Source organism: Suillus discolor, assembly GCF_016758755.1.
Source record: "Suillus discolor strain FC423 chromosome Unknown F5147scaffold_15, whole genome shotgun sequence".
Lineage (NCBI taxonomy): Eukaryota > Fungi > Basidiomycota > Agaricomycetes > Boletales > Suillaceae > Suillus > Suillus discolor.
This window is the reverse complement of record NW_024541262.1, coordinates 65,778-90,267: the sequence shown is the minus strand read 5'-3', so window position 1 is coordinate 90,267 and position 24,490 is coordinate 65,778. Positions and strand designations below refer to the sequence as shown.

The 24,490-nt window shown below is 47.1% G+C and overlaps 6 protein-coding genes across 6 annotated transcripts; 2 read left to right on the top strand and 4 right to left on the bottom strand.

Annotated features, from left to right (window-relative positions):
- Positions 1-4,263: 4,263 nt before the first annotated feature.
- Positions 4,264-5,960, bottom strand: F5147DRAFT_572530 (uncharacterized protein; the record flags this gene model as incomplete). The annotated part of the gene is made up of 3 exons (XM_041431094.1): positions 4,264-4,457; positions 4,510-5,766; positions 5,825-5,960. 3 exons carry the CDS (start codon positions 5,958-5,960, stop codon positions 4,264-4,266), a joined length of 1,587 nt encoding a protein of 528 aa, XP_041295155.1.
- A 5,850-nt stretch (positions 5,961-11,810) lies between these two features.
- Positions 11,811-12,940, top strand: F5147DRAFT_78881 (opioid growth factor receptor conserved region-domain-containing protein). Its single transcript, XM_041443001.1, has 5 exons — positions 11,811-12,024; positions 12,082-12,135; positions 12,207-12,418; positions 12,477-12,804; positions 12,875-12,940. Coding segments are annotated over exons 1-5 (741 nt in total). The 5' UTR covers positions 11,811-11,878; the 3' UTR covers positions 12,876-12,940.
- A 164-nt stretch (positions 12,941-13,104) lies between these two features.
- On the bottom strand, positions 13,105-13,436 carry F5147DRAFT_572555 (uncharacterized protein; the record flags this gene model as incomplete). The annotated part of the gene is made up of 2 exons (XM_041431096.1): positions 13,105-13,218; positions 13,251-13,436. The coding sequence occupies 2 exons, from the start codon at positions 13,434-13,436 to the stop codon at positions 13,105-13,107; spliced, it is 300 nt and encodes a 99-aa protein (XP_041295153.1).
- A 1,432-nt stretch (positions 13,437-14,868) lies between these two features.
- On the top strand, positions 14,869-19,507 carry F5147DRAFT_632410 (Sec1-like protein). The gene is made up of 19 exons (XM_041432821.1): positions 14,869-15,099; positions 15,156-15,351; positions 15,416-15,495; positions 15,546-15,773; positions 15,825-16,028; positions 16,078-16,398; positions 16,450-16,608; positions 16,667-16,774; positions 16,823-16,953; positions 17,005-17,148; positions 17,204-17,318; positions 17,845-17,887; positions 17,944-18,102; positions 18,176-18,462; positions 18,515-18,835; positions 18,886-18,963; positions 19,016-19,127; positions 19,177-19,258; positions 19,311-19,507. The coding sequence occupies exons 1-19, from the start codon at positions 15,010-15,012 to the stop codon at positions 19,426-19,428; spliced, it is 2,976 nt and encodes a 991-aa protein (XP_041295152.1). The 5' UTR covers positions 14,869-15,009; the 3' UTR covers positions 19,429-19,507.
- Positions 19,508-20,014, bottom strand: F5147DRAFT_684284 (uncharacterized protein). The gene is made up of 3 exons (XM_041436590.1): positions 19,800-20,014; positions 19,621-19,734; positions 19,508-19,566 (listed from the first exon to the last, which is right to left on the bottom strand). Exons 1-2 carry the CDS (start codon positions 19,992-19,994, stop codon positions 19,654-19,656), a joined length of 276 nt encoding a protein of 91 aa, XP_041295151.1. The 5' UTR covers positions 19,995-20,014; the 3' UTR covers positions 19,508-19,566; positions 19,621-19,653.
- A 182-nt stretch (positions 20,015-20,196) lies between these two features.
- F5147DRAFT_78797 (Cerato-platanin) lies at positions 20,197-21,454 on the bottom strand. Its single transcript, XM_041442971.1, has 5 exons — positions 21,358-21,454; positions 21,184-21,301; positions 21,043-21,094; positions 20,535-20,982; positions 20,197-20,472 (listed from the first exon to the last, which is right to left on the bottom strand). Exon 4 carries the CDS (start codon positions 20,970-20,972, stop codon positions 20,541-20,543), a length of 432 nt encoding a protein of 143 aa, XP_041295150.1. The 5' UTR covers positions 20,973-20,982; positions 21,043-21,094; positions 21,184-21,301; positions 21,358-21,454; the 3' UTR covers positions 20,197-20,472; positions 20,535-20,540.
- Positions 21,455-24,490: the final 3,036 nt, after the last annotated feature.

The window sequence follows — 24,490 nt, the reverse complement described above, 5'->3', positions numbered from 1 at the left end:
CTCGCAATCACAGTAAGTACATCATCAACTTGAAACCTAAAGGAAGCATGAAATGTTGACAACGATTATCGACAGAAATATACTATGCAGACAGACATAGAAGTCCTCTGACGCGGTCAACCTGCACTAATATTGGTTGAGAAAGAATAAACGAAAAAATCATATAAGTAACACCATGACACACTCGATGAAGTCCCAATACCACGCCAGATCGTCCGTGGACCACGTTTTATACCAACTTGAATAGATCCTCGCGCGTCGTCCGGTTGGCTGTAAGTATATTTTCACCGAGATTTCTAGATTAAGATGGAAACAAGGCTTACTATCGTCCAGTGCTTAATACTGTTCTCGTGCTCACACACGAATCAGGTACTCCTACTGTGTTACTATGCCGCATAGTTCCCTAGTTTCAGGCACCTCAAGCTCAAATTTAACTTGCCATTCATGACCGATTCATGACGTTTCTGGTAAGTACCTTTGCGCCTGCGGCCACATGAGAATTAACCGCATGCGCTGTCATAGGCCGTCATCTCGTCGGCTTCCGGTACCCTGTGACGCAACGCTGGCGGGAAACATGTGTTGCAACGTTTTGCATCTTCCCTGGCAGATACTCTTCTGTGCTCAAGGTCACTTACAGGTGTCGCCCGAAGCTTTCCTTGGCCCTGAAATGAGTGAAACGACTCGAAAACGGAAATCTCATTGAACTATAATCCAAAAAGGACTCAGACGCCGCGTTTGAGTATTCATATTTTGAAGCGGCAACTGTTCACGGTCTTTTCAGCATTCAATTGTTGTAGCATCTAGATGAATCAACTGTAGAATTGTTGATCTTGATGTTGCAGCATGCTTTCAGTGTCGGGCGAAATCGCGCTGCGGCAAATCCACTCAAGGTAAGTACTGCCTTAAATATCCTGTCTCTAGTATGTGTTTCCGGTGTTTCCGGTGTCGTCGGTAAGTACCGCGATTCATTATCTTAGATCTCTACTTACCTCAAACCATCAACCCCACGCTGAAAGAGGTTCTGTTCGGCCATCACCGCAGGGGGTAGTCATGCCTCATGAATTTATCATTGGTCCTCGTCCACGCTATCGCACATCACAACAGGTTAATGACTGGTAATGTACACGATCATCGGATGCCTCAGGCCATGTAGCGTCATTCCACGACGTAGCAAACACAAGGATCGGTTTGTAATTGTTGTGTTCTGACTTATTGTGGGCAGTGGTGTGTCTGTCTTGCTCGTCATACTACTTGTGAGTACTAAGGGCCAGGCAGGGTGTATGTGCCTTCTTGTCACATTATCCTTACGGAAGTTTCCTGCCGCTAATCTTGGATGTCCCCTCAGCCCGGATCTCAAATAGGCCTCAGACAAGCAATCACATGCATACGCATAGCCATCTCTCATGGTCTCTGCCTACAGTCACTATGCAATTAGTCTGCCCGATAACGTTTTAGGTTATGCCCTTCCTTACCCACAATGCGCACAGCACTGTGCGACTGTGGTTCCTTGCTAGTGAAGCCTCTGTCCAAGTCACACGTCGCAATACTCTTTACGGACAAGTCAAAACTATGGGATAAAAATCGGACTATTAACCTTAGCGCATACGGCAAAGTTGAGTTCCTTCAGGCTAGCTGGAATGCCGGGAGGGGTTTAATACGTCAGACTATACCTCACACGCAGAAGCGCCGTTATGTAAAGAAGGGTGACCCTTTCATCCGAGTCGGTGTAATTTTCCTGATTCTAAGTTTCCCCGCATTTGCGCGGCAATCATGGACGTGCATGTCAAGTCAGAATGTATTGCTTCTCCTATTTTGTGCAGCTGGGATCTTCTGCTCATTCCTTAGCATCTACGCCAGGCACTGTAATATCCGTCCCGCTTGCTTTATGTATATGATATTTCCTAGACATGCAGTAGCAGGTCACTACGAGTGCATGCGAAATGAGAGGCTAGTATACAATGCAGCCTAACTAATAATCACCGCAACTTGAACATGCTGGTATCGCGGGCTTCCGTTATGGCATCCGCGGTTTTCTGCGTCCCTGTATCGAGTATCTCGCAGCCGCACGATTTGACGCTGACGCGAGGAATATACTGGAATATGGTTCTAGACAGTGACGTGGACAGGGAAGGGCGGAAGCCGCGAACTACGTTACCGCTGTCGTATCGGGCCGCCAGATGAGCGTTCATGCCCCAGACAGGCAAGTCATGCGCGACTTTGTGGAATGGTGGTGTCGGTATAACATAAAATGTGTCAGGTTAAAAATTTATTCGCCAGCTATCGAGACGGCAGGTACTGGGAGCCTCATCTGTTCTTGCTTGATAATCGCGGGCCCGCTGGATGTATAACACTCGGACATTGTGTGATGTGTGCACGATCGTGGGGATGCGTATGAAACGTGTGGCATAACAGAGACTCGTAGAAGTGTCTACCCTGCTCACACGCGTTCGACGTCCATCGGGCTGAGTGCATTATCGATTGGAAAAGAGTTCAAAGCATGGATCAAAATGCCTTCTATTACGGTCAGCAAAAAGAGAAAAAAAAAACTTGATGACATGACAAGCTCTGCAGGTGTATTTTAGTCGTGGGCATCCCCCACATGCCTTCGCCGGCCAAGGTGAATGCAACCGCCCAGGTCCGATATCAATGAGTTGCCCCACGCTCAGTAATCTCAGCGACATCCCCCATCCATTTCCGGAGAGGGGCGACCATCATTCCCATCCAGGAGAGATGGGGCTGTTTCAATATATGATCAAGTAGTTCAAAGAACATCAATTTCGTCGCATATTTCACGCCGGAGGTCATTAACATGTGCTTACTATGGAACGAGTGCTGTAACATATCATATGCTGCTCAGATCGCGCATCGCGCCCATTCCCACATGCGGGATAATAAGCTCCAGCATAAACGTGTGGTCTCAGTCATATCCGGACTCCGGAGATCCGGTCGAGTGCAGGATCCTGTTTTCCAGCACCGTTCCGTTGATCGCATAATTGGATTAGTATCGAGTAGGTCTCACAGCATAAGCCGTGTCCGTTGTCACCCATCCGATTCAGAGTTGCTGCGGAGACAACACTGAGCGCTGTTGCGGCAGTCACGGAACATGATTAAACCAAGCGATGTTCCTGTGTCAAGAGCTGTGTTAATGATCCAACCAAGGTGGTGTATTGGGCTATGGTGCTGGCCTCCGTGCACAGGCGTAATACATGCATCCGGGGCGTGGGGTAATACTTACCTCTGAGGGTTGGGGTACTAAGGGGTGGCTAGTGTGTGATTCAGGTCTCTTGTCCCGGGATGGATTTACGCCCTCCCGTGACCGTCTCAGATGAGCAGGTGGAACGATCCGAATGTGCGTTTCAGAAGACAAGGATGCTGATATTTGCATATGCATGTGTTTGTGTACTCGGAGCTTGGAGCACCTTGAAAATGGACGATGAGTCCTCCATTGCGAGATATGGCAGTCATAAATTTTGACTGACCGGCTTGTTGCCATCTTGTTGAAAACAACAATACGATTCCGTGTTCATTAAAGAGGGAGTTAACCGAATTACCCACAAAATATCATGATGCGGGCTAAGAAGCTCAGGGCCGACGGCGATGTGACCACAAGGTGTCTACTAGGTATAATGTTACTTCTTAGCTTCCGTATTCCCATCTGCAAGAATTTCGAATGCCTCAGATAATTGTAATGTCCAGTACATGCATTATTGCAACAAGTATACAAGTGCTACTCACAACGGAACGACGATGCAATGACAGCGAGAAAACATCGAAGACCAAAATACTGATAAGAAAATAAGACAGAAAGCAATTATGCTGGCCCGAGAGTGTACCCCAACAACAAAACTCGACCGAAACACAGAAGACCAATTAGTCCCGTTGTCGTAGAATAATGCGTACAGTAAATGCGCAAATCTCATGTTACACGATGTACGGGCCCAGAAGAAAAAAAGCAGGAAAGGTATACACACAATACAATGGTATGGTACAAATCATTATTCAACTTTTGATATGGATGCGCGGTATTAGGCATGGTGGGGGTGGTGGCGCGATTCAGCAGAGTCGACGACGCGAGCGTTAGATGGGAATGTTGTGAATTGCGTGTGGTCATGATGCGATGAGAGATGCCGGTAAAGAATCGATAAAGTAATGGGTATGCGTCGTGAACGTGGCGGTATGGCCGTCGTCGAGCTGCGACCGTGCAAATACAGGGTATGATGGAATGTTCGAGAAACAGACAAGGACGATGGCTGCGCGTGCCATTTAGGATCGTCCTGTATGGATTGCTTCCTTGCCAGGGAACAGGAAGAGGCGCTTCAAGGGTTGGAGAACTTCCACCTCGACTTCGACCTCCTTGACTTCGCCATCAACCATGCGATGCTCGATGCGTTTCTCCTTCTTTGCAGGAGGCATCATCACAGGGTAAGTCTTTATGTTATCGTATGACCATGTGCGAGCTGGAGATACAATTAGTCACACAATTAAACAATCGTCAAAAGCATAACATACTTTGTGGTGCAGGTCGGGACGAGGAACCAAGCGATTCAGATGTGGTATCACTCAAGATACTGTCTTCACTAACTTCGCTGGGGTGTCGCTTCAAAGGTTTCGCAAGACGCTGCGACAACAGACCCATGCTCGAGTTGTTTCGAGTAAGTATAACGTCAGGAACGAGTAAACGACCTTCCGCGCCTCGTTTGAGTAGAGGGACTTCACGACGACGACGACCGGACGAAGATGTGGAAGTAGGAGATAGCGGAGGAGATTGTGCGGAGGAAGACGCCGAGTGGGGGAAAAGTGACATCCGTGACTCTGATCGGCGAGAAAGGGGAAGGGAATATTTAGTGTACAACTCTTCGCTGTACGACTGACTCGAACGAGGAGGTAGGTTGGAGGTAGGACACTGCGCGGCAAGAGCACCAGATGAGTTTGACTGGGAAAGTGTCGAAGTCCATTGAACACCACGATGTGATGATGCTGCAAATGAGGTCTGGGGTTTCTGAGACCCAACCGATGCAGTGTCCGAGTGTTTGGAGTATCCACCATACACTGACTGGCGCCACTCATTGCCACCGTCGGTCCAACCAGGAACTGTTTTTCTAGGTTGAACCGGTTCGCCGTAAAACAGCGAAGGTTTTGGGCGTGGTGGGCATAATACATCCTTGATACGCTTGCTTGCCATCATTGTCCCCCCCTGGTAATCATTGTGATACTCGAGCTCCGACGAAGACGTGGTATCGACCGGCGACAAGATAGGCGGTGCAGGAGGTAAGGGAGGGAAATCGTACAAGGCAGCGAGGGTAGCCATACTGCGAGAGACGGTGACCAATGGTGGGGAAGATGAAAACCCTGAATCAAGTGACGATCCGGAAGCACTGGTGGATTCGTCTTCTGATTCGCAATATCGCCTCTCGAAAGAATTATGAGGTACACGAGGAAGAGGTGGTGATGAGCGATCAGGGTGGTAATCGAGTGGGTAAGCGCCATTTAGTCTTGCCAAGTCTTGGAGACGACACTCATCCGAGCAGTATAGAGGAATTGGACCCTGGTCAATGATCGTGCGGTGCTTGACAGGTGCGACGGGTTGTTGAGGCTGAGGGGACGAGGCACGCCCTTTGTTTGCCACTGTTGCTGAGTCGGATCGCTTTATTGCACCATTAGGTTTGACGCGACCGGTGCCTTGCAAAAGGCCATTCTTTGCGCGAACGGCGCCCGATTTCGTTTTGGAAGTGCGGGCAGTAGAGTCACTCTGTTGATTTTTCGACGCTGGAAAAAAGATTTGAATGACTTGTGGCAGTGACGGATGACAGTTGACAAGACTTACGAGATGAGGAAGCTGGAGATGGCGTGGGGACAGGTGTGAGTTCTTGAGTTTGTGGGAGGACGGGTACTGTATATCGCTTAGGCATGATTTGCCTGTCACAGACTGGACACCAGGCTTCGTCGAAGTGAGCATCCATGGGTGGTTGAAAGGAAGTGCGGGGAAGACGTGGGGGGATGATGGGTTTTAAATGCAGTCAAACAAAGAAGTTTGTAGGCGGTGCGGAAGATATCTAGATGTGGACAAAAGGTGAAACACCAACAAAGGTAAACGTTCTAGGCCAGATTTCAATGTAACGGAATGATGAACGCACGATGGAGCTGTGTGTGAAGAGTGGGACCAGATATGGGAGCCGATGGGCCAAGGAGTATTGTTTAGGTCGTCGACGTTGAGGACGACGTTGAGGAAGAAGAGGAGGAGGAGAAGACTGAAGTGAGGATGGGATTGGACGAAGAAAAGAATGAGAGGTCGGGGTTTTATTATTTGATTGGTGATTCGCATATACACGAAATGGACTACCCAATTGGGGATTGGAATCGCACCGAAATGCCGAATAATTCACTGTTGAAAAATATTGGAAATTGAGTTATTACTCTCAGTTATGTTTCGGCTACCTCGGATCCTCGGCTATGCATCCCCACATTGGGAAGTCGCATGCTGTCACGCTAAATGTGCTACCCCGTGTGGAACCCTGTGCACGTGGCAAATTAGGTGAATCGGACCGTACACCTATCCATTGGTTTTCTCCTTGCGGTAGTTCAACCTGAAGTCTAATCATTACTGGACTAACGATGTCGTCAGTTTACTACTACTTTTTTAAAATTATTTTTTCTAATTGGTCGACGGACTGCGACGCCACCGGTACACCCCGTGCATACGTTACCTTACGGGATCGGCAAACTCCGATTCACTTATCTCAATGTACATATACCACCGTCGTTCGACTACCACTCGTTGCATGTGTAAACCGTGTACATCCATCTACATGTACACAGAGATTCACAAACCTCATTGGTTCAAGAGCTACCGGATGTTTCAAACTGTAACAACCGCCCTGTGAGCGTGATCCGTCATTGGCCGGTCTCACCTGGTCAAACGGTATCCAATCCTCATCCGCACTCAATTGGTAATTCATGTTTGATAGACTACTCGGCTTTCTCCGACCGCGGGACTCAGTCCGACTTCACGCTCTCCTTCGGGTCCTTCAATAAATAATACTTAGTCCGTTCCCTCTCAACATCGACGTCCGCTTGTCTCTCGGTGAGTACCCGAGTTGCGCTCTCGCGTCGGGGTGACTTTCCTTCCCCATTCATCTCACAAGTAGTCCACTTGACCTTTTCAGGTCAAACCGAAGTAGTCGGATTACGAGTCAGTCTTCGGGCGATGCCTTTGCTGCATCAAGAATCAATTCCTCCGAGGTTTACGTTCACTCGCTCGTGAACATATGCGATCCTTACTATTCGGCGTCTCAGCGCTCAAACTATAGTAGTGTCACTCATTGCCATCATGAATCCTGTTCTGTTCAAACGTGATCATCTCATCTGTTGCCCTCCCCGCGGGGCTCTCCGCCGCTGGTATGGGGGTCCCACATGGACAGTAACCATATATAATTCATTTGCGCCCGTAAATATTTAAAGGTACACGGGAACCTTACATTCATTTTCAGTCATACTAGGTACTCCTAGGTATCATCAAGTGTTGCGATCGAAAAATAGGCACTTGCTGTGTCTACTGAGGTACTACCGTGAGTTTATCCTCCTACATAGGCTTTTCAATATTGTATCTTGAGTACCCGCACATATCTTACGTTGTGGGGAGTCACTGATGTGGTATTATGATCCACGGTGATATCTAATCCGCGACCATCGCATCGATCTTTCATCCTTATTCGCTCGCGAATTTCACCACCAGGTCCGACGAAGATCCTGACTCACGTCATGTCTACTGGCACGTCCAGCGAACGTTGACTGCGAGAAGTACAAGACCGCGACTCATCACGCTAAATCGATTTTAATGATCATATGACATCGTCACAGAGGCACGATATTCCTCGTGCAAGAAGAACCTCATCTCGCCTTAGCATCGTGTTGGGATCTCAGAAGCTCATATGATGGAATGCTCCACATGCTTTCTCAGGTAAATCGATTCGAAGATCTAGATTTTCTTTTCTCAACCTAAAGAACATCTATTAGTTTACGAACACGTCAGGCCAGTGCAAAGGCATACTTCCCTGCAAGCACTTAAGCGAGCACAGGCTGGGCCCTCGGATCCGTGTTCTATGCAAGGAAGCGACGGCACGCTTCTTTGAATACCGTGATATCTATAGAATCCCCCACACGGTCTGGCACCACGCACATCTTGCAGGACGGGCACACTGGTATAGTATGTTCTCAGCACCCTGCGCCCGCCGTCTTTCTAGCCCCAATACCACGGTGTTCTAGTAGGAGTGCGCTTCTAGTACTTTAGTAGCCGCCGGAATAGACTCACAGAAAGTCGCCATGATATGTGCGCTTGTTTCCGGTTATCTTCAGTCAAGTCATCCCGGGACCGTGAGCAGTCAGATCGAACGGAATCTATGGCTGACGTCGTCGTTCCACCTTTGGCCGCGGATGAGTTGGAACGTCTACTGAGGCAGTCCCAAGCTCCAACTTAGCCGGTCCGCGCCAGATTGAGCTTAGCGGCCTTCTCATCCTAGCATCAGTCTATTCATCGCCGCATGGTGACCTCAGACTCGTCGATTCGATGCGGCCTACCGCATACAGTCCGCATTCTAGCCCCTCTCCTGTTACTTCTCCGACGCTAGGCAAAGGGCCAATGCGGTTGCCTTCAAAGGCCGTCTGACGTTCCACCGCGGTATAATGGCCATTCAACTACGTATATAACCAAGTTTGGACAACACCCGCGCCAATCATGCAGGCACATGGTCATGATATATCTTATATGTTCATAGTAGTAAATTGACCGTCATCACTGCGCTGGTAACGCGCCAGTTGCGTTCCTTTGAAATTCCATAGGTCGTTTGGCTACACATTGATTTACGTTATGTGCACAGCAGACCTTCTAGGCCCAAGGGCAGTTGAACAATGGAAGCTCTAATGGTCCTGACATTAATCATACAGAAAACTTCTTGAACATTTCATTTCATTGCTTCATAGGCCCAGATTTGGTACTACGACAAACCCCAGAATGCAGAATGGAGAAATGAAATGAAATGGAGCATCAAAATTCTAGGTCAAGGTCTTGCCCAGACCATCCCAGAGGCCAAACGCGCGCGCAGAAGGCTGAGGCTCAAACCAGACTCAATCGCCCAGGCCAGTGTGGCATCCCGCCAGCCAGTGCGTGGCAATAGTCCCTTTAGCTGGGCCGCCATGGTCGGGCCTGACGACAACCGAATTTCACCGGAAAATGTAATCTTGCGAGCCAGTACCTTTGTGTGGCATTGTTGGGAGCATTTAGATGTTTTCATTTCGTAGCATGGAGCCAATGGCATGCGAGCGCCACGATTTATTTCCTCTCGAAGACATATCTTCCTATGACGTCGGAGTGTATCACGCAACGCATGTGTGACCGACGAAAAGCACCGCCTCCGTGAGGAATTACAACGGGCATCGGGATTGACATGGATAATGTCGGGTTCCTTTGTGACGCCACGAAGTTGTGCTGGCTCCCTATTAAGCTGATCGGTAACCTGGCATGCCCGACAATAAGGAGAGCAAGACCTTGGTAAGGCGCAAAAACTTCCGTCTGTAACTCTCCAGCAATTGCTTTGCAGCGGACGCAATACACTGTGCTATTAGCAGTTGACCACCGTGTGCGTGTATTACATGACCTCGTTGGCCGTGTCACACGCTGCCTCGATAATGTCTGAGGGTGCAGCATATTGCATCAAAGATACTTATCTGTCGTCATTCTATTTACCAACCATGCGCGGGTTATGCGTCCCTCGTCGCATTATTGTTACCTGCAATGTTCAACCTATGTGGTAATGTAAATTTTGCATTCTTGTTACGCCCCTCAATATCCATGCAATGGGGATAAGGCTGAGACCTGGAAACCAGGCGGGCCCATCAGTGGCGTCAACGGGCGAGACATACGATTGACACTTGGTCATCGGAAGTGGTCGGTGGAAGAGCAATAAAGGACACATCCATCCCGCAAGGCTCGATCACAATTTCCTGTAAAGCGTATAGGGGTTGACGTTCATGACTTTGGGGCCTTGTGCACGTACGTTTAACAACACTGCCGCTGCGCAGAAACTGACACGCCACTACTAGATGTGAGCATGACACCTTCTTCGGACCATAACTATCGCCATTCATGCCCTTGATTGGAGGTAAGTCAAAAAGCTTGACTATTCGCATGCTCTTCTCCACGTAAGATATGCTCCACAGGAATGAAAACACGGCGGACGCTTGAAATATCTGCGGTCTTAGGGCGCTGCACTGATAAGATGTGATTTAGTAAAATAAATCACATGCCAATCAGGCAAGCGAGACAAAAGCCTAGATTGTGACTTGTAGATACTTATCTGGGCTCCCATTTTGCTTAACTCGGCCCCAACTTGAACGTTCGTCCAGAAAGTGATTTTTCGCGCCTTCATCTCCGCGTTGACTAGAAGATTCTGACATGCTGACATCTTCCCCGAAGAACGTCAAAACATTCATATGGTTGTTAATGAATGAAGTACAGCCGGAGGGAGATAATTGCATTGCTTCGAATGTGCTTGCGTGCATCCGGACCTAGTATTGCGTCGAGTCTATCCTTTTATGCAGCGTTATGATGGCATATATCGGTGCAAGAGTAATACACACTTTCATTCGCATTCTCAGTGGTAATTCCCCATGTCATCCACCACTACTATATGGAACTGTCACCATGTATACCTTGCGTTCTAGAACAGATCTGATGTCTGACATGGCTCGATCATAAATGTTAAAGCCCACCTAAAGGTTATCAACCCCCCTAAATAACCAAGACAATCGCAATTCCGTAATATGTCCTCATGTTTTCACATGACATGGCCGGTAAACTGCAAGGCTACCGTCTGTTAGCTAATGGTGTTCAAACGTTCATGGAAGATAGACAAACTATAATTGGGAAATGTGTGTATTTTGAATCGGATGATGAGTGTGTGACCTCGTCGCCAGCGAGCTGGTAAGATAGATCAGATAAGAGTTACTTCGCCAAGCACTTGGAAACTACTTGACACCTTCTGAAAGATGAGTTCAAATATAAATGACCTGATATCACTCACTGTGTTCCCGATACGGACGACACAGGGTAGTAAATACAATGAGATGTCAAACGGATTTATGGCACCTCGAGACGGAGATCACTTGCCTACACATGGGTACAAATGACATGCGGACAACTCCAGCCATCCTACAACGATATGATAGATCCGGTGGCCCCACTAGTGAGAATGAGGCGGCGAGAGTTTGATAGAAGTAGCTATGGACCCACGTACTGCGGCTGCATGAAGTTAGAATGGTGCCTTACCTCGCATTAGTTGTCGGCACCATGATGCAGGACGTGCGCAACTCAGGATGGTCGAGGGACCACAGGATGAAGTTGTAGAAAAGACAACCGGCTCGCTCGTCAAGTAAAGTGATAGCAGCAAGTACGTAGTACTCGTTGAAGGTTGGCGCTGGTGCACGTGGACGGTTTTGGTTGAGTTTATAATTTTAGTATTTGTCTGGACTAAATTACCAAATCAGGTTGATGATGATCATTTTAATCCATAATTCAATTGCAATTTGCAAAATCTAAATCCATAATTTTACAGCGGCACCTACTAAGTTACTAGAGACCGACCATTCTGCAGCTCTCAGCAGCACAATTGGACAAGGAATTTAATGTACATTCATTTGTTCTCGCCTAGATAGCAGGAGAACCGGCCTAACCCGGACAGTTCCAGGGCTTTTTGAGTTGACTCCGATCGAGACACCGGGCGCATAGATAAGATTTCTTGACTTCCTATTTCGGTGCAAGATCACCTTCGTCGGCACCTTTCACAGCTCCCCTGGGTATCTCAGGTTATAAAACCCCATTGAATTCATGTCACTTCCGCGCGATATTCGTGCATTTCTCTCTCATTACCACGGTCAAACGGATGACTCGCAAGCTTCAGATAATCTGCTATTTTACCAAAATCGTCTACGCTGCCAGCCAGACGATCTTTTGATCAGCGAGATACACCAGAGGTATGCGACTGTTATTATCCAGTACAGAATTGATCCACCATGAAGTTTTATACATAGCTGGCGCAAAGACTATAATCAACTGGAGTACAACCATGGTTACATCCAATGGCTGTAAGTCGTGCGACATATATCCACTGGCGGCACCCGGTGATAATCTCATGACTCAACCATGATGTGCGCAGCTTCCCCATCCGGGAGAACGGAATGAATTTCGAGGCGCAAGCTCTCCAGCCACACGAAGCTGCGGCGATGAAGGAAGATTCTAATGTCATCGAGCGCATCAAGGCCTCTTATGGGTTGATGTTGGATTTCTATGGCATGTGCCTGGTGAACTTCGAGGCTGGTCTCATTGGACGCTCAGAAGCCTACAAAGCTCGGTACCAGAACCTCTTGCGTGGGTGAGGTACCATGATCAGAAACTCATGCTTACGAACTTTGGGTAAACTATATAGAAGCTCCTCACAACAACCTTCGCATCACACGGATCCTCAAGTGTCTGTCGGAAATGGGCCTGGAGCATCTGAATGCCGGTTTCCTACTCCATATCCTCAATGAACAAAGCGAACATAAACAGCTAAATACCAGCCTACTACGGGATAGCATGGATAGATGGTGGGCTAACTGCTTGAGGAATAAAGCGGATCGGGAGTGGATCGGACTTACAATTAAGAAGGCGAGGAACGGCGAGATTTTCAGCAGAGAGAAGTACGAAGCCAGTCTGCGGAGGCGAAAGGAATCGGGGTCCATTGCAGAACCGCAACTTGAATGTACTGATGCGTAGTAGGTACTTTACTACGTTTGCACTGAGCAGGATGACACAAAACTGAATTACGTCAAAAATTTGTTCTAGGTTGCAAGTAGTACTGCCAGACATTCTAACTAGTCGACTGCTCGAGGATCGAGCCTGGCGGCGAGCTTCTAAGTAACGCGCTATGAAGAAGTACAAAAATATGTGTCAACTATACATTAGTACAAAAATACTACAAATATGCTGCAAAGAGATTAGCAGGATACGATGATCCGGGGAACAAAGGACTAACGTTAAGGCCATTGTATATCGCGATCGCGGGGAACAATGTTTCATGATAGGCTTCGCAGGCGCGAAAACAAAGCCTCTCTCCTTCTTCCTTCGTATGCTGGACTGACAGCCTGTAAGAGACCTTCGATAGATTCAAAGATCTGATCCTCATCAGTCTAGAGAAAATTTTAGTGGGTGTAGACCACACGGACGCTGTACGCACCTGGTAGCCACGAGCAGTTAGCGTTATGCGAATAGTTCTGCCCTCTAACAGAGTGACAGAAGCAGTGGCCTCATGGGGCGACGAGCTTCTGCAGATGTCAAACCGAGCCAGCCCGAAGGCTTGCTCAGAAAGGGCCTTGCTAAGCTCGGTATGATAGAATGAAGTCGACATGATCTTTGGAAATGTGAGTTTCCATGTGTATCGATGTATCCCAGTGTTATATAGTTTTGAAAACCAGGGAGGCAGAGACATGCTAAGAAGCTCCTGTCTGGATTCTGGAAGAACCTCACGACGTCAACTTTAGCGAGGTGTCAACTCCAGCGCTTTAAAAAATGATCATGGTTATTTGCTTGACCCTGGTGCAATTTGAAGTTGGATGACCCCAGGAATATAGTCCCTGTTGGAAGAGGGGCCTCACGTATTGGAGCAGGTGAGACTCGAAGAGGAGCAAGGTTGAGAAAGAAAATCGGTAGTTACCGCGATGACGGTCAGGAGTACAATACATTCCTGAGTTCAACGACCAATCTCTTGTCTTATTTTTACTTGATTTTCAGTCATGGCAGGAAAATAGCACTGGGCCAGATCTACAAGCGCGATCGTACAGGAACATATCCACGCTCATTGAATCAATAAGCTCTCAGTAATGTTCTCCACAATATAGTCAGAGGAGAGCGACCGCCAAATCTGGACGCAGGAACAACATAATCCCGTAGACGAGACAACCGGAGCACATGGCACTGGTTGACCCGGCAGCGCACGAGACACGCAGCTTGTTATTTCTGATCTGTCCACAGCCCCAGGGTTGCACGGAATCCGATATACGGAATGTTAAAACAACGGGCATCATAACGAAAACGAGACCGATAGAAGCGAAACGTTTCAGATACGAGTGAAGAGACGGGAACTATGCAACGTTTTCTTACGTTATGCGCATCTAAAGCTTAGAACTCGCAAAGCTTCAATAGGCTGCTGCTTTTCTGAGAGACCTTTAAGGAATAGTGCACGGAACATGCCGTTTCTAGTAACAACCGGCCCAGAACGACAGCGGTCAAGAAAGGTTTCCAGCTCCAACGTAAAAATCAGCTTGGGCAGACGAGATCATAGGGAAAGTCTCGCTTGAAATCACTGTGCTTTCGATAAGTATGCAGCCCTACCGACGACCGTGGCACCGCTTGAAAGGCCCTCGGGTGGAAATCGACACCATCACGTTACTAGCACAGGGCAATACACACGTCCATAACGCTTTGGAGTTGGTCGAGACCGATTATGTCGAGTGCACAGGTTATTTCCTGGTTTTTTTTTCGGATCAGGACTGCTGCCACCCGTGAATTTCACATTAACGTTCGCTTAGAATGCAGCTGTGTGCCTGAAGGCGGGTACGAGGGGATTGGATATTGCAGACTCGCGGGTTCATGCAGGGCTGGCCAGAAAGGGGGAGGCGAATATTTGAGTTGTTTGACAGGCCATCGGAAGTGACCATGTGCGGCGTGGTTCGGTAGCGCCCGTAGATCCAGAGGCTAGTGCTTGCCAATATTTGCAAATGTTTAACCTTTTTCCTGATGTCCACTTTAGGAAATTACATTCGACGTGACACGCTGTGCATGCCAGTCACGGTGTACGCTCACCAACTTGCTATTACGCATACTGACATCATTAGAAACTCGTGAATCACAAGGTAGTTCACGCTACAATCTCGTCGAACCCGCGCTGTTTCACCCAGATTCACCTAAATAATCATTCAGCCATGGACGTGGTCAAGGCAGTGGAAACATACATCACGAAGTTGGTGTCTACGCCCTCTGCAATGAAAGTTCTACTGCTTGACACACACACGGTACATTTTCTCCATACTACTGTTCAATCATTCAAACTCCATATTTGCAATCGCAGACACCCATTGTTTCACTCGCGTCTACCCAATCTACCCTACTTTCACATCAGGTTTACCTAACCGATCGTATCGACAATGGGAAACGGGACCGGATGTCGCACATGAAATGTGTCTGTTTTCTGCAGCCAAGCGAAGATAGTCTTGATGCCCTTTCCGCCGAGTTAAGGGAACCAAAATACGGGGAATACTATCTGTGTCAGTGCGTGACTACTGAGGGTAGAAATGGAGATGGACTGCTTACATGAGTTGTATATTTCAGATTTCAGTAACATACTGAGCAAACCTGCCATTGAACGTTTGGCTGATATTGATGAATTTGAAGTCGTCAGGGAGGTTCAGGTAAGTGGGAATTCTTCTACATCGCATTTCTATTGAAGTCTCCCGACTAGGAATATTTTGCTGACTACGCACCCCTGTTGCCCTGCCTGTTTTCTCTCAATCATACACCAACGGCGGAGAAACCCCTGTATGGTTCCTCGCCAAATGTGTGGGACTCCCTTGCGCTTGAGCGCACTGTTCAGGGTATCATGGCTGTCCTTCTCAGCTTGAAGAAGAAGCCCGTGATTCGGTACGAGAAAATAAGCGGGATGGCCAAAAAACTAGCGAGCGAAGTACAGGTAAATGTCGGGCCGGTAACTTCTTGTGTATGACACTCACGAAGATTGTAGCATCGTATCCAAGCGGAAGCGACACTGTTCGATTTTCGCTTGACGCAAGTAGCTCCACTGTTGCTGATTCTTGACCGGCGAAACGATCCCGTCACTCCTCTGCTATCACAGTGGACCTATCAAGCCATGGTGCACGAGTTGCTGGGCATTCATAATGGTCGCGTAAATCTTAGCATGGTCCCTGATATCCGTCCAGAGCTTTCTGTATGTCTCTTTAAGTTTTGCACAGCTCATACTCTAATGCCATGTGTAGGAAATAACCTTGACAACGATTACCGACCCTTTCTTTCAAGCTCATTATCTTGCGACGTTCGGTGACCTTGGCACTTCCCTGAAAAATTATGTCCAATCATATCAGTCGCGTTCCCTCGCCCAATCACCTTCGTCCATTAACTCAATATTTGACATGAAGCGCTTTGTGGAAGAATATCCAGAATTTCGGAAGCTGGGTGGGAATGTTAGCAAACACGTCGCTTTAGTAGGCGAGCTTAGCAGGTTGGTCGATCGTGACAGGTTACTCGATGTAGGAGAGGTAGAGCAAGGGCTGGCCACGAGCTCCGGTTCAGACTTTAAGGTTTGCATTCTAGGGTCGATGTCATTCTTTGACACTTACGAAAATGGGCAGAACGTACAGGCTGTGGTCAACAACCCAGTCGTGCCAGCTTGGAACAAGTTGCGGGTCGTCATTCTCTACGCACTGCGTTATCAAAAGACACAGACGAGCAATATTGCTGCCCTAATTAATTTGCTACTATCCAATGGCGTGTCTCGTGAAGAGGCCCGGGTAAGCTTTACACTTGAAGAATTACACAAAATATGCACCTGTACTCATTCTTTTTCAGCTAGTTTACGTTTTTTTGAACGTCGCCGGATCAGATCAGCGACAGGATGATCTATTCTCCACCGAGTCTCTACTAGCCAAGGGCAGATCCGCTTTGAAAGGACTCAAGGTATTTTAAACACAGCATTGCATCGCGTGCCATAGTAATAATGTTCAGGGTGTCGAGAATGTATACACTCAGCACACGCCACATCTTTCTCAAACTCTAGAAAACCTCTTCAGGGGCCGATTGAAGGATACTGCGCACCCTTTCTTGGACGGGACTGGTACTAACATGGGATTGCAGCGGTGAGAAATGTGCCTTTGAGCAATGTCCGAGCTTTTTATTCGACTTTTTAGGCCTCAGGATATCATCATTTTCATGATCGGTGGAACTACATATGAGGAAGCAAGGACAGTCGCACTCCTGAACCAAGAAGCAGGTAATTCTCTGACAGGGACAAGAATTCTACTTGGCGGCACTTGTGTGCACAACTCGTCCAGGTGCGTAGTATATTTGGGAAGAATGAGGAGGCGACGTACCTACAACCCTTATCAGTTACGTTGAGATGATTCGCACCGCCGCAGAGAAATTTCCCGTGTCAGTTTACGAGCCACCTCCAGAATCCGCAACCACTGCTCCATCTTTGAACCTCAATCTTGGCGGTGTCAACGTCAGTCTTGGAGGTCCAACTGGAACGGGTGTGTATAGAACAAGCTCTGACCATGTTGGCGTTCAAGCCGAGGGCATCAAGGATGGTGTGCGCAATTTTATCGGACGGGTGAAGCAAGGTGTAGATAAAATCGGATTGCAGTAAACTGTACATTATACTATAAGCGCTCTCTAGATCTGGTTTACCTTACTAGTCGAATTCGTTTCTTCAAGTTCCAAATAAAGGACTAGCTCGGATATACGTTTCTATACTAAGTTGGAGTGACACGTAGCCCGTACAGCGTCCACGTGGTCTAAACCAAGTATACCCTCTCACTTGTCTCTGGCCAATCATTTCCAGCTTTTTTCTCCTTTCCTCCCGTTCTTTCTGCCGCTTCATCGTGCTCACTATTATTGAAGGTCGTAAATGGCCAAGGGCTTTTTATCCGGCTTCAAAGGCATAGATGCCTTTGGAAAGGTGAGAACCGATCATTTTGTTGAAGTGGGAACGGGCAACGATTGACCATGTATGCGGCGCGCACATCCAGACTACCGAGGATGTCAAAGTTAAAACCCGTACTGGGGCTCTGCGTAAGCCATTGTCCGGAGCTATTACGATGAAGTGAAGTTGACAGCGGGATGTCTAGTAACCCTCATATCCGCATGTATCATTCTGGCATTTACAACGATGGAGTTTTTCGATTACCGACACGTTGGTGTCGACACGTCGATAGTAGTCGACCGCAGCCGTGGGCAGAAGCTGAGCGTACGGTTGAACGTCACCTTCCCCCATGTACCGTGTTACTGTGAGCTCATTCACGCCGCGTATCGCTGACTGTACATTCTAACTATGGTTGCGTTTGTCTTTGACTTGTATAGTACTCAGTCTGGATGTTATGGACATTTCTGGCGAGCAACAACGCGATATCTCACATAATATTCTCAAGAAGCGGATCACTAAGACCGGCGTGGACATGCCTGCATCGCGGGGTGGGGACCTCCGTAACGAGATCGACAAGCTTGCTGAACGACGCGCGAGTGGGTATTGTGGCTCGTGCTATGGTGGACAGGAACCAGAGAGTGGATGCTGCAACTCGTGTGAAGAAGTTCGACAGGCGTATACAGACAAGGGGTGGAGTTTCACCAATCCCGACGGTATTGAACAGGTGAGAATGACGCTGAATTATTTATAACAAGTTGTCAAGGGATTCATTACAGTGCGTTGAGGAAGGATGGTCAGACAAGCTTAAGGACCAGGCGGATGAGGGGTGCAATGTTTCTGGACGCATCCGGGTGAACAAGGTCATCGGAAGCATCCAAATCACTCCAGGACGTTCCTACCAGGCAGGTTCGCGTACCTTCCAAGATCTGGTACCGTACCTTCGCGACGATGGTAACCCACACGATTTCAGCCACACTATCCATGAGTTTTTCTTCATGGCAGACGACGAGTACAACCCTAACAAGGCGAAGATTGGGAAGGATATGAAGGAACGCATGGGGATTGCAGACAATCCATTAGATGGTGCTGAAGCGAAGGTAAAATTATGTTTGCATGGTTCTTAATGCTTCTGCTTACATGATCGCAGACGAACAAGTCGTCGTACATGTTCCAGTATTTCCTCAAAGTCGTATCAACACAATTCCGCACACTGGAAGGCAAAACTGTGAGTACATGAATCAAACTGGCCGCACAACTTGATTGCCTGAATAATGCAGATCAACACGCACCAATATAGTTCAACGCAATTTGAACGTGATCTGACGAAGTTCAATGAAGGCGAGAACAAGCAAGGCGTGATGACTCAACACGGCGTCGCGGGCTCACCAGGTATGTTGAAGAACATGGGTCATCAATCAATATTTTAATACATTTTCAGGTGCATACTTCAACTTTGAAATTTCACCCATCCTTGTCGTGCACTCTGAAACGAGGCAGTCGTTTGCTCACTTCCTCACTTCGTAAGTGTCATCATACCCACCTACATCTCTCTTATTCACTCTGCCTATATAGTACTTGCGCTATCGTCGGAGGTGTTCTTACCGTGGCTGCCCTGCTGGACAGTATCCTATTTGCCACCGGACGCAAGTTGAGGAAAGGTGGTGGTGACGGGAACGTGAAGCTCATGTGAAACCGTGTACCATAGCAAAATATTCAACTTGAGCACGTTCCTTGAATATTTATCACGTCTTGCGCATAACTTCATACAATGGTGATTGTGCATCAGCCAACTCCGTGCTTTAGCCTCCCAAAAACACAAGATACGCGTCTACGCTGTTTGGAATCACTGATGCGACAGCGAGAATTTGCAAAAAAAACCCACCCTGAAACATCTGCCTGCTTTGGCCTAGTCCCTTCACTCTCTCCATCGGCTAAGATTTGAATGCGCCCTCTTTCTTGCCAAATCTACAGGTTCTGTGGGCACCAGGGACACGTTCTACATATGAGCGACACTTGCAGTTAAATATAGCTCCTGACATGAACGATGTCACAACCGCGTACTTCTGGGGGATGCTTTATATAGTCATCGTGAATATTGTGATTCGTGGTGGGTGGCCGGACGACGGTCTGGAAGGGCTTCTTGAAAGTCATGGCTTCGTCTGTGATGCCACTGCCCTCCTTCCGCGCTAGCTTCTCAAGCTCATGACGGTCGATACCGGGTATTTTGTTCAGCGTTACGAGATACGGTGGTGTCATGATGGGTAGAGAGAGTGGACATGACATCATTCTGACGACACAGGTATGCTATTCATTGGACAACAAACCACAACGCTGGTACACAAGATCAGTAGAGCACCCTGAGCTAATTAGACCGCCGATTTGCAGGTGATGATGCATCGTAATGTGTGGGTATCTTCGCAGAATGTTGCTGTGTTCTCCAGAGAATTCACGGCGGCGATCCAGGCTGAAATCACGGCGCCAAATCACCGACTTTTATCATTGTAAATGTACGCGGTAATCGGATGAGAACAAAAGTATCAGAGCAAAAAGAACAAAAAAGAAGCCGTCATGTATATTTACTGATTATACCATGGTCCAAGGTGCATTTGGTCCGCTGACACGAATTGTTAAGTCAGTACGTCTTGCCATATTTATCGAATGACGAACTAGAGCCCAAGTACGAGATGCTCTACTCACGGACACTTCAGGCATTGTTCGATGCCAAAGAACATTCCTAAGACGAGATTCAACATCGAATCAGTGCGCAAGTCTTGCAAAACATCAAGGAGAACGCACCCGTCTCTACATGCCACACTTGCTCGAGGGAACCCGAAGAGCTCTAACTTTGACTTTGCCGGCCTCGAAGCCAGTGCCATCAGTCAACTCTCCGAATGCCTCTGGTGAGATATTGAATGTGTAAGAATTATCAACAGCGGTGATGTAGACGGTAGTCTGGCTGCCGCTAGGCGTGGCGTACTTGAGGCTCCAGCAGGAACCACATAAGGTGGAGTTCCAGACGCCACCTGGAACACCTCCGATGTTGGGGAATGAAGGAAGGGAGGAAAAGGTGGTGTACCCCTTGGTCACAAGACCATTTTTGCCGTTGGAGCAGGAGACGATATTGAGAGACGCGTCAGGGTTGCCGTACGTATAGTCCCATGTAACATATGCGGGTTCTCCGAACGCTGGGAGGGTGAAGGCGGAGAGAAGAGCAACGACAAAGGCGAACTTCATTGTGTAATAGCTGTTTGATGTGAATGTTGTGCGGTGGCTTGAGAAAACAGTTTCGATACCTCCTACTCACTTTTATACGTCTGAGCAAAGTATCAGATGCCAGAGAGTGCTCCACTCGATGCACATGGATAGAAAGTCGGCAGGAGGTCAGCGACATTTGGTTTCTTGCTTCGATCTCCCTTGATTTACCATCAAGACATTAAGCACGTACCTAAGCTGAAAGTAGCGCGGGTGTCCAAATGTAGTAGTCATATTTTCCAAATAAGCGCCATGGAACGAGGGTGGTCACGAGTGCAACGGAATCAGGATAAGGCCAAGGGGCAGGTCGACTGCAAAATTCAAGGTAAAAAAGATCTCCAGATCATCCGATGAAGGAAGCCCTTACTTCTCTCTGATATACGCCAATTATAGATGCGTATGCCACTAAATTGGATGTAGGGCACCCTCATGAAAGTCTACTGCGCGTCGCTACGCGATGATCCTGCCTTGAGTTTCCTATTATTGGCAGCGAGTGAGCTACTGCCAACTGAGACCTAGCTGAGTCGAGTTGCCGAAACCTCCAGTACCTGAGCATGCGCGTAACACTGCTAGCTTAACTGGTCTACTAGCACTCCCCAAACGTCAATTGGTCGAACGAACGCACACGCAGTAGTAAGCAGTCTACAGACGCCGTCTCCGTTAGTATAAGAGCACCCCTACTGCACTGCTTGGAAGGATCCTGTACTTTCCAGAAACCGACTGTGAATGTGACGGACTACGTTCATTTTGGTGTACCATGACAAGTGGCATATGCATGTTTCGGAAGTAACATGACATGACGCGTGGACGCAGTGGCTTTTGATCCAAGGTTTGGAGAAAATCGGACTTGGACGCCGGGAAGGCACCTGGTGTACATGGTTCGGTCAGCTGCCACCTTGAGGAATATGTTTAATCCAGAGGCGGATGCAATGATGAAGGTACCATCAGAGTTTAAGCTTAAGTTTCAAACTCCACAACAATAACGTTGAGTCAGCGCAACGGCACAGATCTATGTCGCACGTCCGCGTCACCTGTCGATGGATCGTCCGCTCCATGTGCTCCATCTGAGTGATGAGTCGGAAGGAGTGCCGTCGGATACGTCGGGATGAGTACGAGCTGATCCGTTATTAACTTTGACATCGGCCGAGTACGTACCGTTGTCTCAAATGCAATATCTTGTTTTCTTCTTATTCTACCCGTACTTGTCAGTTTGACATCTCAGTTATCCTGAATTTTTAATTTTAATTTTTGGCCATCTACGCTCACATAAGCTCAGGTAACTAGGTTCCTAGCTCTCCCTCTTGTCACGTGTGCTCGCCTGAGCCAGGACGATATTAATTATAGAACTAGGGGTTCGCGTTGCTGAGCATTGACTAGTGTTTTGAGTTGGGTCTAGACAGTATTGTACCCTAGAAACCTCATCAGGCACAAGAAACAAAGTCTGAAGGTATATCTATGATGTCCGATGTTTTCAGGTTAGTGGGTTTTGGGTTCAGGTTTAGCAGGTTAGTGGGAATTGCAATAGCAAATGTCGGGAAAGTGAGCAGTATGCAGATTAACAATAAAGACTGGTGTTTCAGATGAAAAGAGCGGTAATATTCACAATGTCAACTAAGAACTACAAAATATCGGGTTTGACCACTAAGCATTGGGAAACAGCTCCCTACTACTTGGATGATGAAAATACTTGAGGTCAGTCCAATATATATATAAGTACGTAGAAATCTGGAAACCCGTAGGTGAAAGTAGCAGCCAAGTATTTCGGATCTGAAGTACATGTAAACAAACACGAGGTACTGCGGACAATGGGAAAACATGTAATAGCGCTGGCTACAATGTGAGTAATGTGTGAAATAATCAACTACACACCTAGTGGGGCTAGCAAGATGGGACAGGACACGGATAGGACAAGTGCACAGGATTTCAGGTCGGCCGATGCAGCCAAAATGTTGGGTCCACTAGTCAAAGTGTTGGGATTTCATTGGGTTAGCATCGGGTAACATCAGGAAGTGATTAGTGCACGACGGGCATTGGACGTGTATCAAGAAATAAGAGAATACATGCTCAATGTGAGCTCAAGTGCTACACTGGTGTGCCTATCCATCCTCCTTCATCAACATTGGGCAGGGAGGTCTAGTGTGTGTGCCGGCATGTCTAGCCTCCATGCTCTCTAACACTAGGGCAATCTGGGGGCTTGGAGAGTAGTATTAGTATTCTCCAACACTTGAGCATTCTGAGAGCTTATCAAGGTACTTTCAGTATTATTCTAGGAACAAACTCTAACCATGGTTGACAGATTTTTTCATCTTGGTACATTCATAACAAGGTAATTTTGATCCATATTCATGTCACAGGTGCTGACCTAGTGTCTACAGACGGTTCCCACTTTATTATATATATATATATATTCCAATTCTTTCTTGTAGTAGTTTGCTGTACAAGACCAAGGTGGAGAGGGCCCCTCCACTGTGGCCTTGTATTAGCTAGTTTACTCTATTTGATAGCTTAACATTTTTGTCATTTACTTTATATTTACTTTATTGTATACTACTTCTAACTTAACAAATACTTCCTGCTCACTCATATAAATAAGTCACATGACCAAGCAACACCACTTAGCTATCTAAGTAGTATCCATGCCAAGTCTGAATATCAGAGCAAGCCATACTGTTCTAGTACTGGATACCTACATAGGATATCCAGTACAAGAATAGTATAGCCTGCTTTGGTGTAAGTCTGTCACATGATGTAGAGATGAGCCTGCAAGTTCAAACACCATGAGAGATGGTGACAATTCTTTGTCTAACTACTACATAAAGTTGTAATTTTACATGTATGGAGGATGTAAGAGAGGAAGTGGCACCATCAAGAAATAAAGCTATGGTTCCATTGCTAGGGAAATACAACTCCTTATATTGGTGTAAGCCTGGTAAGGTTGACTGTGAGCAGATGTGTGAGATGATGTATATTTTCGCATTTTTGGTGTTTTTTTACTGCTTTAGCTTTTCATATATCATTATGAGTACATATTTACATGATTTCTATGTCCAGGATCAGTTAGATATAGGCTAGAATATTAGGATCTAATAGAAAAGAGCTATTTTTACTGATAAGAGGCCAAGGCCTTTCCTAGGTTGAAATTCGATGATTGGATATTTGGAATATGTGTCTAGCACACCCATAATAATAGCCCTAAATTTATAGAATGATCCACCTAGACCCTAGTGAATGGCAAGCAAATAGACATGTCATAGAGTGTGAGAAAGTAAAAGTGGCAAAACATTGAAAGTCACCAATTGGTGAGCATGTATGGCACTGGAATTGTACCGCAGCATCTACCTAATTTTGCACTACATGTATCTTTTTTTTTTTATCATATGTCCAATCTTAAATGGATCTTTATAAGACTTTGGGACTATGCTTATGAATATATTGGACATAAATTCCTAGGGTCTGATCATGAATATTTCTCCTGAGAAAGCCTTTTGTCTCTTATCAAT